General features: G+C 41.9%; 1 protein-coding gene across 2 annotated transcripts in view; it reads left to right on the forward strand.

Moving 5' to 3' along the window:
- LOC137792634 (glucosidase 2 subunit beta-like) overlaps window positions 1-5,698 on the forward strand; it is a 104,411-nt gene extending 98,713 nt beyond the window's left edge. For both annotated transcript variants that reach the window (XM_068588375.1, XM_068588376.1), the window contains exon 15: window positions 4,729-5,698. In XM_068588375.1, coding sequence (XP_068444476.1) covers window positions 4,729-4,866 — 138 coding nt within the window. In that variant the 3' untranslated portion in view covers window positions 4,867-5,698. The remainder of the gene's footprint in view (window positions 1-4,728) is intronic.
- The last annotated feature ends 11,277 nt before the right edge of the window (window positions 5,699-16,975 follow it).

Here is a 16,975-nt window from a genome sequence, read left to right on the forward strand (position 1 = left end):
GTACACACACGTGTATATACACACGTGTGTGTACACACACGTGTGTGTGTATGTGTACACACGTGTGTATATACACACACGTGTGTGTACACATATATACACACGTGTGTGTACACACACGTGTGTGTGTGTGTATGTGTACACACGTGTGTATATACACACACACACGTGTGTGTACACACGTGTGTATATACACACGTGTGTGTGTGTATATACACACACACACGTGTGTGTACACACGTGTGTGTGTGTATATACACACGTGTGTGTGTGTATATACACACACACACACGTGTGTATATACACACGTGTGTACACACACGTGTGTGTGTGTATATACACACGTGTGTACACATACACACACACACACGTGTGTGTACACACACGTGTGTATATATGTGTACACACACGTGTGTGTATATACACACGTGTGTACACATACACACACACGTGTGTGTACACACACGTGTGTATATACACGTGTGTGTACACACACGTGTGTATATACACACGTGTGTGTACACACACGTGTGTGTATATACACACGTGTGTGTACACACACGTGTATATACACACGTGTGTGTACACACACGTGTGTATATACACACGTGTGTGTACACACACGTGTATATACACACGTGTGTGTACACACACGTGTGTGTGTATGTGTACACACGTGTGTATATACACACACGTGTGTGTACACATATATACACACGTGTGTGTACACACACGTGTGTGTGTGTGTATGTGTACACACGTGTGTATATACACACACACACGTGTGTGTACACACGTGTGTATATACACACGTGTGTGTGTGTATATACACACACACACGTGTATACACACACACACGTGTGTGTACACACGTGTGTATATACACACGTGTGTGTGTGTATATACACACACACACGTGTGTGTACACACGTGTGTGTGTGTATATACACACGTGTGTGTGTGTATATACACACACACACACGTGTGTATATACACACACACACGTGTGTGTACACACGTGTGTATATACACACACACGTGTGTGTACACACGTGTGTGTGTATATACACACACACACGTGTGTGTACACACGTGTGTATATACACACACGTGTGTATGTGTACATATACACACACGTGTGTGTACACACGTGTGTATATACACACACGTGTGTATGTGTACATATACACACACGTGTGTGTATATACACACACACGTGTGTGTGTGTATATACACACACACACACGTGTGTATATACACACGTGTGTACACACGTGTGTGTGTGTATATACACACGTGTGTATATACACACACGTGTGTACACACACGTGTGTACACACACGTGTGTGTGTGTACACACGTGTGTGTACACACACACGTGTGTACACACACGTGTGTGTACACACACACACGTGTGTGTACACACACACACGTGTGTGTATATACACACACGTGTGTATATACACACATATGTATACACACGTATTTATGGTTATTGTGCATTCTCCTGCAGCCTCCTTGTCTCCTCTCTGACACTTTTATTTACACTTGCTCGATCAAAAATCATAACAGCAGCAACATCAAAGAACATTTAACTATACAAGTAAGTAATAAGAGTCAGTGGGGAAAATAAACTGGCAGGAGGTCTTGGTCCACATGTGTACGTACATGTATGTACATGCATAGTCCACAACCATCTCCAGAGCGTTGAGCTCTAGCTTGTTGTGGCTGCAGCAGGTGGTGTCATCCGCAAAGTTCAGTAGCTTGACGGACTGGAGGTGCAGCTGTTGGTGTAGGTCACAGCCCGGCTCCAACCCTGCGACAAAAGAGGGAGCCAAATGAGCAGCTGCTAAACAAAAGCTAATTATTTTTAACAAGCACATAAGTAGAACAAAATAAAAGTAACGGAATAAAGACACAAATCGACAGATAAATGGTGTCTGTGACACACTGGATGTCCTTCCCCCAGCGAAGAGACAGCCTTGGCTGCCAAATGCAGACAAGTCTTGTATCGTCAGGCCACTCCAAGTCAGGTGTTCCTCATTCAGGCTGACAACACTGCACCTGTAATATTCAAAACAGTGACACCTAGAGTACGGGGGGAAGAACAGCCTTGGGAGGAACCAGAGACGTGCTTCCTGTCAGGCAGCTGGGAGAGCTGGACCTGCAGCAGGGACGTAGAAATATACATACGTATACATATATGTACATATACATATGTACATGTATATATACATATACATATGTATATATGTACATATACGTGTATATATACATATACATGTGTACATATACGTGTATATATGTATATACATATACATGTATACATATACATGTATACATGTATATACATATGTATATATGTACATATACGTGTATATATACATATACATGTGTACATATACATGTGTGTACATATACATGTATATACATATACATGTATACATATACACGTATACATATACATGTATACATGTATACATGTATACATACATATACATGTATACATATACACATGTATACATATACATGTATACATGTATATACATATACGTATACATGTATACGTATACATATATACGTGTATATATATACATATTTGTATATATATGTATATATACATATGTGTATATGTGTGTATATATATGTATATATATATACATATGTGTATACATATGTGTATATATATATACACATACACACATATGTATATATACATATATATACACACATATACACATATGTATGTATATATACATATATATACACACATATACACATATGTATGTATATATACATATATATACACACATATGTATATATACACACATATACACATATGTATGTATATATACACACATATACACATATGTATGTATATATACACACATATACACATATGTGTGTATATGTATGTATATATACATATATATATACACACATATACACATATGTATGTATATATACATATATATACACACATATACACATATGTATATATATATACATATATATACACACATATACACATATGTATATATACATATATATACAAATATGTATATATATACACATACATATATATACACATATGTATATATATACACATATGTATATATATACACATATGTATATATATACACATATGTATATATATACACATATGTATATATATACACATATGTATATATACACACATATGTATATATACACATATGTGTATATAGTGAAGCATCACAAAGTTCGAGACAGTTTAGAACAGAAAGTTCAGGCGAGGTCGGCAAAATTTGCATTGGGCCACATCTATGACATTTGAGTTTGTCCATGTACCAAACCATATATTTCACTTGTATATTACTTATAATTGTCAATAGATCCAAATGCAGCAGTTTGGTTGTTTTTTTTTATATAATGCAAGCTATGATTTACAGTTTTATACAACAATCGCTCAGTTTTTAAAAGGTTAAGCTCCTTGTGAAAGTGCATGACTGTGACTGTTACATGTGAGCAGGAGGTTTAGCTTCTGTGCATTGTTTTAAGAAGAATTTCTAAACTTGTCCCTGATTTCTGTTGGTCATGACCAACACTGCTCAACCAAACTTAGACGGGGCATCAAACAAACTCTTGGGGCATTCAAAGTCAGAATAGAAAACAAAACATTACATTAACTCTCCAATTTAAACATAAAACACAGTTTACAGAGCGACTAGACCAATTATATTTAATGTAGTTGTGCGCACACAAATTTTCTTTTGCAGTGAAAGATTATTGGCGTCTAAACAAGTCTAAACTAATCCAACCTGACGTGTTCCCAGATCTCAGCAATTACTTTTGGTTCACGGCCGAAGCTTAAAAAATTAGACCAAAGTTGAAAGACCAGAATTGATGTTTTTTCCCAACCCGCATTTATTCAGATGCATTGTAAGGTAATTTGTTTTTGTTTAGAACTTAAATTAAGGATAAAGGACAAAAACTGTTTTACTCAGGATATAATTGTATATATATATTGTAATTGGTGTGGCAGAAGCCACGATCCAGATGTTTTCATCCCCAAAAAATCTGTGTGCAGTATTTTTGCCACACTAAATCTATGACAATACACACCTGTCGGAGCAGGTATATATCGTTCTGACACCTGCAAGTCAGAATGGAATCAACCACACACACACACACACACACACACACACACACACACACACACACACACACACACACACACACACACACACCCGGGTCAAACCCAAATCACCCGTGGTGGTAGTGCAATAGCCTCGGGCCGGTACAATAATACCTGTACAGTTCCCTCCTCTCGCTCTCCAGGTGCTCGTGCTCGCCAGAGGGATGTGAGGTGTTGCTATGGAAACCCCTGAGAAGTCAAATAAGTTGTTTTTCTCTTCTACGCGCTTGCAGAGGGTGTCAAAGTCACCTGTTACAGTTGTGACAGCGCTAATCTAGGTTCACACGTGATGAAACCCCTCATGCGCACTGCGATCAATTTATTTGACAACGAACTTGATTATGTTTCAATCACCAACTTCTATGCTGCATTTTTTTTTTTTTTTGCATGAAATGTATCATTTGCAGTGAATCCCATTTCTTTAAATTGCTAAAACCAGAGGTCCTCCATCACCCGCCTGCGGGAGATGAAACCGGCTTTGCGTCCGACTCGGGCTAACGGCGGCTCCTCTCCGGCACCACCTCAACTTTTCCTTCTTTGTGCTTTTCTAGGTCACGCTGACATGCGGAACAGAGACAGCCCTGCAATCGGTGAAGGAGCCCAGCAAATGCCAGTACATCATGGACTTCCAGACTCCTGTGGCCTGTCAGCCGGTGCTGAAGCAGCGGGGCGTACACAGTGAACTGTGACCCCGTCCCTTACTGGCCTGGTCTAGATTAATTTAGCCCCCCTTGGCTGGCCTGCGGTGACAGGCTGCGGTCCTGAGGGTCCCCCCTGACATCTGTGTTGTCAGAACATATATACTTTCAAGCAAGTCCTACTAAGGTCAGAATCTAAGTTTTAGTAGCAATGCACTGAGACCACTTTAGCTTTCATAAATTGTTACAGTGTTGATTTGAATGGTCACTCGTTTGGAGACAACATTTAATGAATGACTGAGTCGAGACAAGTATTCTTCAGACGGCACTACATTCCTTATTTGTGTTTACACCTTACAAGATTATGTAGATAGTTGAATAAAGGGAAACTAGATAAATTACAATAATATTGACTCTAAATAACTGCATTTTCATCAGACTGTGTACTTTTTTAACATAAACTTCCATTAACTTCTCATTGTTATCCAAAAACGCGTCGATGACAGGTTGAGACTTTCCTTCAATACGATGAACAAATAATAAATAATGTGTCAATCCACAGCCAAAGTAGTCCCCAACAAATGGACCATTTACTCCCGTTTGAGTAACATTTGCTAGAACCAAAGTTATTGAGCCTTTTTAATAAAACTATATATTTGTGACCCGTTATTACCGATTTGTACATATTTTTTTATCACCAAAAAGAACAAATGGGCTTGAGGCCGAGCCCCACCAACAGGGTAACGGAGTTATGACGTATTGAGAGACGAAATAACGCATTGCTTCAAGAACATTTCAACAACATTAGAACGTGTAGAGTGACATTGCAACCACTGTAACTGCTGTATCAAATAAACTGATTATTCATAAGCACAAATAAAACTCCTTCATACTTTAACATACTAAGTCGTGTCTCTGCTTTCACTCGTCATGTTACATCATTTCCTAAACAATCAAACCGTAAAACATTTTAAGGTGTTTTAAATATTAAGTACGGCGACAGTTTCCTACACTCACATTACCGATTCATTGGATGTAACATCTCTTTAATTTCATAGGATTCGGCCAGCGTTGGCAGTCTGCTTCTTACTGTGCGTGCTTTTTATGATGTTATGTAACAGATTGTGTGTGTTTTGCAGGAGGGCTCATTAAGAGGGAGCTAAATCATCTGTCAGGAATCGGCTACCTGATATATTCGTACCCTGCTGGGGCAGCTGGGTGGCTGTTTGCCTGTTAGCGATGCAATAGCCTCGGGTCTTGTAGCTCAGGGGCAGCTGTTTTTATTTATCTGGCCTGCGATCTCTCATTTTATTAAAAATCAAACTATTCGGCCGGGTTTGTATCGGGTGTGAACAAAGACGGACTGAGGACATCCGTGAAAGTTGCATGTAATACTAAGTAGCTCCTTTCTGCTTAAGTCATTTGACTTAATCATTCGAGTAGCAGATTTAATGCAACAAAATCGGACATCTTTCTTTAATAGAAACACTTTGGCTAAACTGGATTGACAAAAACTGTTTTTCTAAGGATATAATAATACATCTTCATGCCTCAAGGAAATATAATATCACTGTATATTTTAATCTCTCCCTCTTTCAGACGTGCAACAGATGCCAAAGCTGATGTCAGCAGAACAAACACGGCGCCTTCACAGGCTTCCACCGCTGGAAATACTGCCAATCACACACAGTGTCAAGAGCAGCACACTATCACACACTCGCACACCTCCATTCAGTACATTTGCACATGAAGGGGCAGGGATGGAAAGTCTTCCCAGTTGAGCGTGGGCGTGTTTGTGTGTTGACTCCAAATTGCTAAAAGGGCCCAGAGGCTTTCTATTGCATTAAATCTCCGACTCAGCTTTGTAGAAACTAGTTCAGGGTACCTGTTATCTGGAGAGCGAGACGGCGAGGCCTTCGCCTGACTGACTGCTTGACTGACGCCCACCACAACCAGCACTTCTTTCACTCTTTTTGGTGATTGTTTTAAGCTCCCTCTTTAGAAGGGAGGCCAGTTATACCTCGAGGACTGAGGGGGAAAAAAGGGCGTTTGCGTTTAGTCGGCATGCGACAGTCTCATCCATCTCCCTCTCCACTTATTCCAATCTATTCAGTCACGATACCGACGCTTCACTCAGCCTCTTGCCCACATCTTTTTTTGCAAACACCATTTAAAGGTGTTAGGGTTGTCAAAATACAGTACATACAGTATATACATCTTCAGGCCTACACTTGTACAAAAATAAATGCGGGGGTGCCACTTAAACAACTATGTTTCCATCCATACGAAGCGTATTAAAGGAAGTAGAAAGATATCAAACAATGTACTTTATCGGTTTGTATTACTATTCACTTTTTTGTACGTAAATTACCAAAAAATTAAATGGAAATTATGACCTATAAAGTCATAATGTTGAGAAAGTAAGTGTGCATGCTATTGTAATCCCTACTTTCTAGGCAGTGCACATCCATACACACTTAACAGTGTGTATGGATGTGACGATATGCCCGTCTGTCTGATTGAAAGACGGGCATGCTAACCACTGAGCCACAGCGCCACTGAAGCGGTGGCTCAGTGGTTAGCATGCCCGTCTTGCAATCATAGGTTCAACCCCTGCTCTGCTAGTTCCTGTCTTTGCGTCCTCGAGCAAGACACTTAACCTCAATTTTCTCCCCGTTGCTGTTTCTACGGTGTATAGAGCAAAAATATAAGTCGCTTTGGATAAAAGCGTCAGCTGAAGGGCTGCACGGTGGTGTAGTTGCACTGACGCCTCACAGCAAGAGGGGCTGGGGTTTTGGGATAAAAGCGTCTGCTAAATGAAGTTTTATGTTTCGACATACAATATCAAAACACCAGTAGATAAACTTCAGCATCACACGGAGAGCTGACACAATATAAGAATGAAGAGGAATTAAAGCTGCAGATGAAAAAAATCCCAGAGGATGGAAAGCATGAGGGATGATAGACAAGAAAAAAAGAAACAAAAATGACAGCGCCTGGGATGCAGCTCGAAGGAAAGGCTCTGGGAGGAGGAGAAAGACCAACTGCGTAGAAAATAGCAGTATGGGGGAGGAGAGAAATGTGGAAACTGAGAATGGATGGAGGGGAGGCATAAGCAGCAATACGTATCAAGTGGAGGGTAAATGTTTCTGTGTTTGTGCTCTCACGTCGGCGAGCGAGGCGCAACACTTCCCCTGTGGAGTGGATGAGTGTAAGCGTGTCACGGTTGGAGGCTGGAAGGCCGAGCTGTGATAGCATGTGGTTACCGGGGGCCTCCTGCAGTCGGCTGCTCCCACTTACAGCAGAGAGGAGGGCCAGGGTCTTGGAAGCAAAGAGAAAATGTTTTGTTTACTTAAATGACATAGAATAGCCATAATGTGCAGGGCATATTCAATAAAGGACACCAACACTGCAATAAAGACGGGTGATATTGTATTTGATGTCACTTCATTGCTTACACACTAAAAAAAAAAGAGAACAACCTGTGGAGTGGTTTCAAAATGTCAAGGGGAGGAATCGGACACATCCATGCTCCCAAAGATTGTTGCCTTCTCTGCTGCACTTCTCCACCATTTACTGTAGGATGGAGGACAGAAAATGTATGAGGATCCTAATATTATGTGAAAAAGAAAAGTGCAACACATGTTAAAATCAACCGACTCCAAAGACTATAGCCAATATCTGAGTTGGGAGGTAATAAACCATTATTTCACCAGGTGCTTTAATAATCTTATATTCATTTATGCATTCGGTGTCAGACTTTGAACACTTTGCCCTATTTACCTTATTTGCTTGACGTGAGCATACAGATGGCGTGTCTGTGCTTGGATCCTTCTAGCGGTTCCAGATGTGGTCCGGTGCCACTAGCAGCACATCAGGACTGGAACTTGATCAACGGTTGTGATCCAAAACATTTCCTTTGCCCTTCTCCCTTTGCACATGTAGCTACTTGTGGCCCCCGTTAGGATGCTAGATGAGAGGAGATGCAGAGAGGATGCTTAATCTTTCAGGGAGACCTGAGAGAAGAAGGAAGTGAGGAGCAGCATGCCATGAAAATGAATAAACAGGATGTGTGGCGAGAAAGAGAGGACGGGGATCACGACTCTAAAATAAAGAGAATTGAAGGCAGAGGAAGAAACAGAGGACAAGAAAGAAGACCAGGTCAGATTGAAGAGATGAAACACTTAGAACAAACAACTTAGATAACAATTGGAACGAAAAGCAGGAGCGGGATGGAGAAAGACGAGAGAGAAACTGTGATTTAACGAGAGGAAGGGGGAGAGCAGTGGGATGCTGGTGGGCGAGGGGAGGGGATTCTGGAGGGCTATATTGAGCTCACTTTCTCCACAGGAGCTGCTTAATGAAGACAGAGTTTGTAAGTAATTATTGGTTATCAACCTGATAATAGTCATTGCTCCATTTTGTGGAGCAGTTTCCTCATACTTACACAATTATGGCAATTATTAACGGAGCGCCGGTCTCCGCGTCGCTGCTTTGCATTTCAAACATACGGCGCGGCCGCGCTCAGCCTTTATTTTCGTGTTGCATAACACAGGTTCCCGGGGAGGGGCGAGGAACAAGTAATTACTGCATTCTTCTAAGCAACGGGGTAAACAATGAAGAAGCCAATTTAGCTTTCAAAACAAATAGCAGAATGTTATTTAGGAAAGAAAAAACACAGACTGTGGGCCACAACCTTATTGGGGAGACGAAGAACAAGCGTACTGCGAGAGCCTCCGTCAGACAGGAAGTAGATTGTCAGGGCCGCAGCAGAGCACCTGCTAGCTTTACATGAGCAGGTGAACCAAAAACGGAGAGAATCAGATTACCATCATTACCCGGGGACACAGCGCACCACACACTCGAGTCCACCCACCCACACCCCCACACACACACTTGATTGCCGGAAAAGCACGTCTGCATTAGGGTGCATTAAGTTGATCTACAAATCTGCAAAGAGCTGAACAAGAGATGTGAACACACTGACAGTGTAGCCTGAGGACTTCTAGCCGGAGCAGGTTTTTTTTTCTCCCCCGAATGAAATCTGTCTCTTTAAATAATAGAGTTTGCTTGCCAAGTATTGGATTTGAATTTGAGATGAGTGAGCGGGAGAAGAGACACAATCCTCAGCTAAAAAAGAAGAAGAAGGAAATGGCTAAAAAAAAGTCAGCAGTTACTTTTCCACTCTGTGTTTGATTCAGTCATCAATTACTACAGAGGAGTCGGGATAAATAAAAGTCAACAGCTGACTAACTGCAAAGCCCCGTCGTTGGCTCTCACCCAGCAGCCACTGCAGCACACTGAGTTATAGACCCGTCTGCACACTCACATCATTGAGCTCTACGAGTTCTTCAAAGTCTACACATTTGATCAAAGGTGGTGGAGGGGTAAAGCGATAAGACCAATGATACACCTGAGGAAGAATGGAGGGGGGGGGGGGTCCTCTGCCGCGACGGATCTGGATCAAAAAGTACCTATTGCAGAATCAAAGTCAGCACCATCAATATTTCATCAGAGAAGAACCTCGTCGTTGCACGCACCCTCCTGCAACCTTTCCTTGTCTGTCCTTTCCTATGCCACTATCGTCACAAACGCTGGTGGTTCACTTATCAGTATTAGGTCATTAAATACGGCAAAATTAACTTTAAATTGGTCGTTTGTTGTTCATTCTGCATCCCTAATTTTGAGTCTCAGGATATTTTTGGTGAACTACACAATCTCTTTAAATCTTAAAGGAGGAGTTATTCACATGGACTGGTTAACAAGAGTCATGCCATCAGCTCTGCCAGGCTGTACTCAGCGAGTGATGCTTTGAGCTAAATAGTGACATCAGCATGCTAACATGCACTCAATGAGAATGGGAAGATGCTAAAGTTTAGCGTTTTAGCTAAACATCAACTAGTATTTGCTTCAGAAAGAAAGCAACACTTTGTATTGTTGGACAAATAGGAGCTATTTGTTGATAACTTAAAAAAACCTCACTATTGTTAAGCTCGAGGTGCTGCAAGGGGAAAAGGTCAGGGCTTCACCAGAGTCAGTGGGATCTTAGAAGCAGGAATATCTGTACACACTTTCATCACAACACATCTAAAAGTCCAAATAGCTGAAAACAACCCAGAATAAATTAAATTGTAGCGATTTTTGTTGTGCTGCAAGTCAACAAAATGGAACCAAATATATTAATATACCAAAGATTAAAACTAATGAGAAATCTATGCAAAATAAAACTCCCAAGAAGGTAAAGTAATTTTAGTTAGACAGTATGTCATATTCATGAACACAACCCCAATGTGTCAGAATTCAAATTTCCTCCGATCCCAAAAGAGGGAGCATGTAACATTCACGCTGTGCAGAAACTAGGCTACACTGTGCTTCACATGGCACAGCATCGCCTAATACAGGAAAAGGTTACGCTAACGCTCCGGAGAGCGAGGAAAGACGGAGGGGGAAGAGAGAGGGGGGGATGAAACTTTGCATTATTTTTAGAAGAAAATTATGTCTGTGCATCTCAGTAATTAAAAAGCAATTCAGAACTGACTGATAGGCCTCTGGTGGACTTTTTTTTTCTTCTACTCTTGCAGCCTTATCTTTTCCCACCACAACTGCACAGACTTCTACATGCATTTTAATATGGTAATTATCAAGTGAATTCTAAACACTTACCAAAAGAAAAAAGCTGGCGAAAGCATTAAAAATGGGATTCAGCCACCAGTTTTCTATATCAACTCGTGCTCCTCTCGCTTCCAGATTAGGAGGATTTATTCAGGGTATTTATAGCCCCCTATCTCTTTTGTGTCTACTGGCAGGCGTGTTATTTACAGTATTTTGCTGCCTTCATATGGCTGATTTGCCACCGTGATAAAAGTCAATGAATAAGGGAGCTCATTGTAAAAGAAAATAAAGAAATTATATCACTGTTTAGCATAACGGAGAAGCCAGCCTGAGCTATTCTTTATGACATGCATTAATTCTATAGACGACATGCATTGTTATGTATTACAATACAGAAAGCCGAGTTTGCAGATTATTGGCTTTTCACTTCCTCAACAGTGGAAAGAAAAAGAAAATACTTGTCTGACAACCTTGGTCCCAAAGTTGTGTTTTGCCAGTTAAAATACCATCTGGATAGCGAAGGAAGAGAGTGAGAAGAGGCAAAGGCCTCCCTACGGGCTCCTCCATCTCCAGGCAACTTCTGTGTTGTTTCATGTAGCTCAACAGACAAGAGTTTTCTCACTGAGGCAAAGTTAAGCTGAAGCCCCGAATGTTGAGCCATGGCTGAAAAACATCTTAGTTCCCCACCAAAACCCGGTTGCAGGGGAAGAGAAACCAAAGTTACTACTTTTCCACTTTGCTGAGGAGGTCACGGAGGCCAATAGATCCATTTGCTTCAAGTTCCTGTTGGTGTGGGTTGGACCCAGAGACACTTAAGTTTGTAAAAAGCCCTTTCTCTCTCTTGAGCCCACATCTGCCATCAGTCTCACTCCCAGTGGTGGGATCCAGTCATTCCAGCAGGAGAAAGACAGATTGTACCAGACATTTTAAATGCAGTCTAACATATTCTAGACAATGCAGCTTATTGAGTTAAACGGAAACACTAAAACGCCCAAATCTATGTCAGTTCCGATGGATTGATTGCCTTTTCAAAATGTGACGGACATCTACTTCCACACTTATTCCGTCTAGAAAGACGACCGACACCGCAGTCGATCCCTGGCACCCTCCCTGATCCCCGTGTGCGAGTCATGAAAGATTCAGGCGATGATTGGTCGGGGTCCAACCCCCTGCCATGTATCTTTGCCAAAGAATAAACACATCTATGATCACTTCATTTGATGAACCCACAATCTTCAAAGACCAAATATGCAGTCTGATAGTTAGGCTTTGATCAAGACGGCTCCATTTAGCCAAACCCGTTCATCTTTGCTTTGGGAGCCTCACTCGTCATGGTTTCATACGTATATCCAGGATTCCCACGCATCATAGGTTGCCCTTTCTTCCGTCCCCTTCCTCTGTCTGCTCCATCTCTCTCCACCTCCCTCCTGGGTTAGCTTTGCAGCCTAGCCTGTGGGCCCAGGGATGTCGTATTAATTAACTCGCCTCACTGCACTCTCATCAAGCTGCCGGTAAATGGCCCCGCTCCAAGTTCCCCTCCCGGAGCGCACCAAGATGGCAGCATCCGTAAACAACTTCAGATTTACGGCACTGCAGTCACAGCGGCGAGGCTCCCGCTCCTCCTTACAGGCCGGGGCGTGCAATTCAAACAGCGCAACGCGTATTTTTATAATATGTTAATGCCATCGCAGCCGTCTATAGTTCCTCTACCTTCCTGACGTCTGTGATTTGCAATCGCTGCTGGGAACAAAGTGCAATCTCCTCGATGTGCACTGCGGTAAGGGACGGGCCCATTGCTCCGTAGTGGAGCGGCCATAAACAACTTTGTATACGTTTTTACGTGGCAGGATTAAAACGGCTGCAAATCTTTGTCAATATTAACCTGGTTTGACGAGCAGTCATGCAAATGATTCGGCTCCTCAGAGTGCAGACTATAATGAGGTAAACTCTGCAGAGCGTTTCTGTAGCAATGAAGCTGCTGAGGAAACTCAAGCAGGGTAAATACAAGCCAGAGTCTCAGAAGTCCTACTTTGGCCTTCAATAACCACTACACATCTGAAATCGTGAATCAGAATGGCCATTTAAAAAAAAAGCTAACTTGTTTGACATATTCTCTAGTAGTAATACCGTGTGAGGTTCACAAATATGAATGATGTTTATTAAAGCATTTTAATTTCAGTCTGTGCTCAACCACGTAAATTATTCTTGTCCAAATAAAACATTCAGATCTTAAATAAATTAATCCTTCCATATCAGTAAATCACTCAGAAGGATTGGACTCAGAACCATTTGTTACTGACAGAACTGTCATGATGGATTACTCCACAGGCCTGCTGGGAAAGGGTTAACTTAAAAAAATTACATTTTTTTAAAACTCAATTATTATTTTTTAAACGTAAAATATTACATTTTTAAAAACTTAAAAAATGTAGGGTCTAAAAATATGTATATATATATTTTTGTAAAGTTAAACAATTAAGTTCCTTTTTTTATTTTTAAAAACTTAAAACATTTCATTTAATGGCGTCCATCAGGGATCTCCAGGGGCCCCTGAGCAGAATGTTTCTCTTCATCTTCACCAACTGAAGTTAGATTAAGAGCAACACCTGAAGGGTCTGTTTTACCTGAAAGGGATGTAAAACATCCACAAAGTAACACTAAACATTAAAAAGAACACACAAAAAAGACAAAGCAACCAAAAGCCACAAGAAGAGCCCTGAGAGAACAAAACAACCACAGATATTTAAAGTGACCGCAAAGAGACACAAAACTACAAAGAGATGCAAAACCGTTAAGAGCACAGAGAGACACCACCACAAGGACACGCAGACAAACAACTACACACACAATATGACAACAAGGAGACTTTAAACTACTACAAGGATACGCTGAATAAATACAGGGACTAAAGAGAGACACATTGAGACTACAAACAGATGCACAACTACCACAGACCGACAACAAGAGACACAGAATGCCTACAGAGACACGTGCAATGGGATGAAAAATACAACAAAAAGAGGCAGAACCACTGAAAAGAAAGAAAACGACCGCAAATGCCTCCTACATGTTTGTGTCTACACAGCACAGCGTTGACAATCTTAAATGTGGCCGACTTCACTGAATCCCCCCCCCCCCTTCCCCCCCCCCTCCCTCCCGAGTCGGAGGAGCAGCTCTTCATTGTGAAGGCCTCGCGTCATCCAGAACCACGGATCTGAGGCCTCTGGCTGCTTCCTCTCAGGCAGTGGGTGAAAATAGCCTCGCAGAGACACACCCAGAAGAGTCAAATCAAACGTCATTATTCCACGGATAAATATCGTGAAGAGATCTCAACTCCACTGGCTGCAGAGGAAATGAGGGACGAGGCTCTGTTACTGGTGCGCGCCGGTCACCCTTAAATCAGGAGCGCTGGCTCTGGGGAGGCAGCGAGCAGCTACTTTGTTGTCTGCACATAACAAATAAAGAGATGCAAAACTCACATTGCATAAACGTATGGACACATGGTAAAAATGCCAAATGCATCCAGATGTGCAGCCAACTGAGACTTTGAGGACCAACGGACAGAATCATGCCGAGTTCTCCTCACAGCCACATACCAACACAGACACACAAAGTGGGGTGTTGCAATCTGTCAAGACTGTCCAAAAAGAACATGTCGTCATACTCATCTTGGTCGCTTGGTTTCACGCTCAAAACTACATTTGCACGAGCGCTGCCTGGGTCAAACAGTGCATTGACATTGCAGGTAGCAACATGCAGCCAGTGTGCAACAGGAGGTACTCGGCATCATTGTCAATCATACTATTGCCTGCAGGTGCTCTGCAAGTGTGAGAAAATGACCAGAAGCACAGTCGACAGCTGCATCTGCACATCTGGAGTGACAAGTCAAATACAGCCAGCAGTTTCCTAAACATCTGTAATAGACAAGAATATCACAGCAATGGAGTTGCTGCAATTATGGTATGTTTTTAATGACTGTTTAATGAGTTCAACATTATACCTTATTTGATCATATTTGAATATGTTCATACATTTGTATTAATATTTGTAAGACTAGTTTTAAGATCCATTTTGGGTCCTTAGCACTACCCATATATGAAATTGTACTGCATTCAGCTACAATATGAGTCAATAGCATGTATTATAGAGCTCAATGTAACCTGGCTATTAAACAACTGCAGCTGGCTATCAAAAAGGCACATCTTGTATTAAATGCAGAAAAGAAGAATTTATAATCCTACAATCTGGCAATCTATGACTAATTCATCTTTCTTAAAGCATAAACTGACAAAACAAAGAAAGAAAGAAAGCTGGGTCCGTTTCCCCAGGTCCTAAAGACATAATTAGGTCTAACCATGTGACTCCCACCATCGATGAACACACTTCAGGTTTCACTGAAAAACCCTCAGATTATCTCCCACGATGGGTTCTATTTCACGTGTATGTCGTCTCTGACTTAACCGGAAAACCTAAAAGACGGCTCTTACCAAATGTAAATTACGTTTGAAATGAATCACACAATATGTTTCTTTGTATTTGAACCAACCTTTGCACACAATAGCGGCGAGCTTATTGCATCACTGTTTAAAATCGATAATACACCTTGTCTGCTGTATATTCCGTTGACCAGCAGGAGCCCCGAGTGAACCGCCTGGAAGAATGAACCCATTTCCAAAAACTATTGGCTGGAAAGCCTTGCTGCTTCAAGAGCGAGCGCCTCGCTTGCCCATCACTAAAGACGTGTCGATAGCCATCGCTGGAAGAAAAAGCCTCCATCTGAGGTGTGAGCTTCGAGGCCTCGGTAGTTTCCTCGAAGCTGAAACTCATCTTTGATTTTAAAAGTCAACAATCAGAGGCATAGATTTCTTATTTTTTTACTTTCACTCACTCAGACTATCGGCAGGAGCCGAGAGAAAGAAGCGAGATGGGGGAAGAAGCAATGTTTAGCTGATTGCCGTGGTCGTGCCGGCAGCTTGCCTCTGTCGCTGTTCTTGGGGGCTTGTTTTGGGTGAGAGAAAAGAGACATTTTTCCGTGGCACGGCAAAAAAATGAGAAATGACATGGTTTCCCCAAACGTAGCGCCTCATCGGCCCATTATGGCTTAGTTAGGGCTGTTATTCTAATCTGCACCCCTTTTCACCACCTCATTATGGAACGGAGGTGCCAAGGCCTCACAGGGAGAACACCACGGAGCCCCGCTAAGAGGAGACAGGCCGTGGTGATGGAAGTCGCTGCTGATCTAACAAGCTGGAGGAAGCCGAGTTCCAGCGATTTGTGATGTAATAACTTAAATCCAATCACTGAAGGCGTTTGACCGTGGAGTAATAGGGAAACAGCCGAACGAGGTCGTCGGCTGAGCAGAAGGATGTCTTTCATGTCGGAGGACAAATGGACATATGATGCAAAAGAAGCATTCAACATCGTATAGTGCACTACGTCAGCCGCACGGCATGTCGAAATTGTGGCATCGAGGATAGAGGGACAGTTCCGTGTGTGGGTAATTTTTTTTAAAAGGGTCTTATTTCCGTTCACTTTCATCATTTCAAGC

The sequence above is a fragment of the Clinocottus analis genome, unplaced genomic scaffold, assembly GCF_023055335.1.
Source record: "Clinocottus analis isolate CAN_PGR_092001 unplaced genomic scaffold, fCliAna1.0.p SCAF_21, whole genome shotgun sequence".
Classification (NCBI taxonomy): domain Eukaryota; kingdom Metazoa; phylum Chordata; class Actinopteri; order Perciformes; family Cottidae; genus Clinocottus; species Clinocottus analis.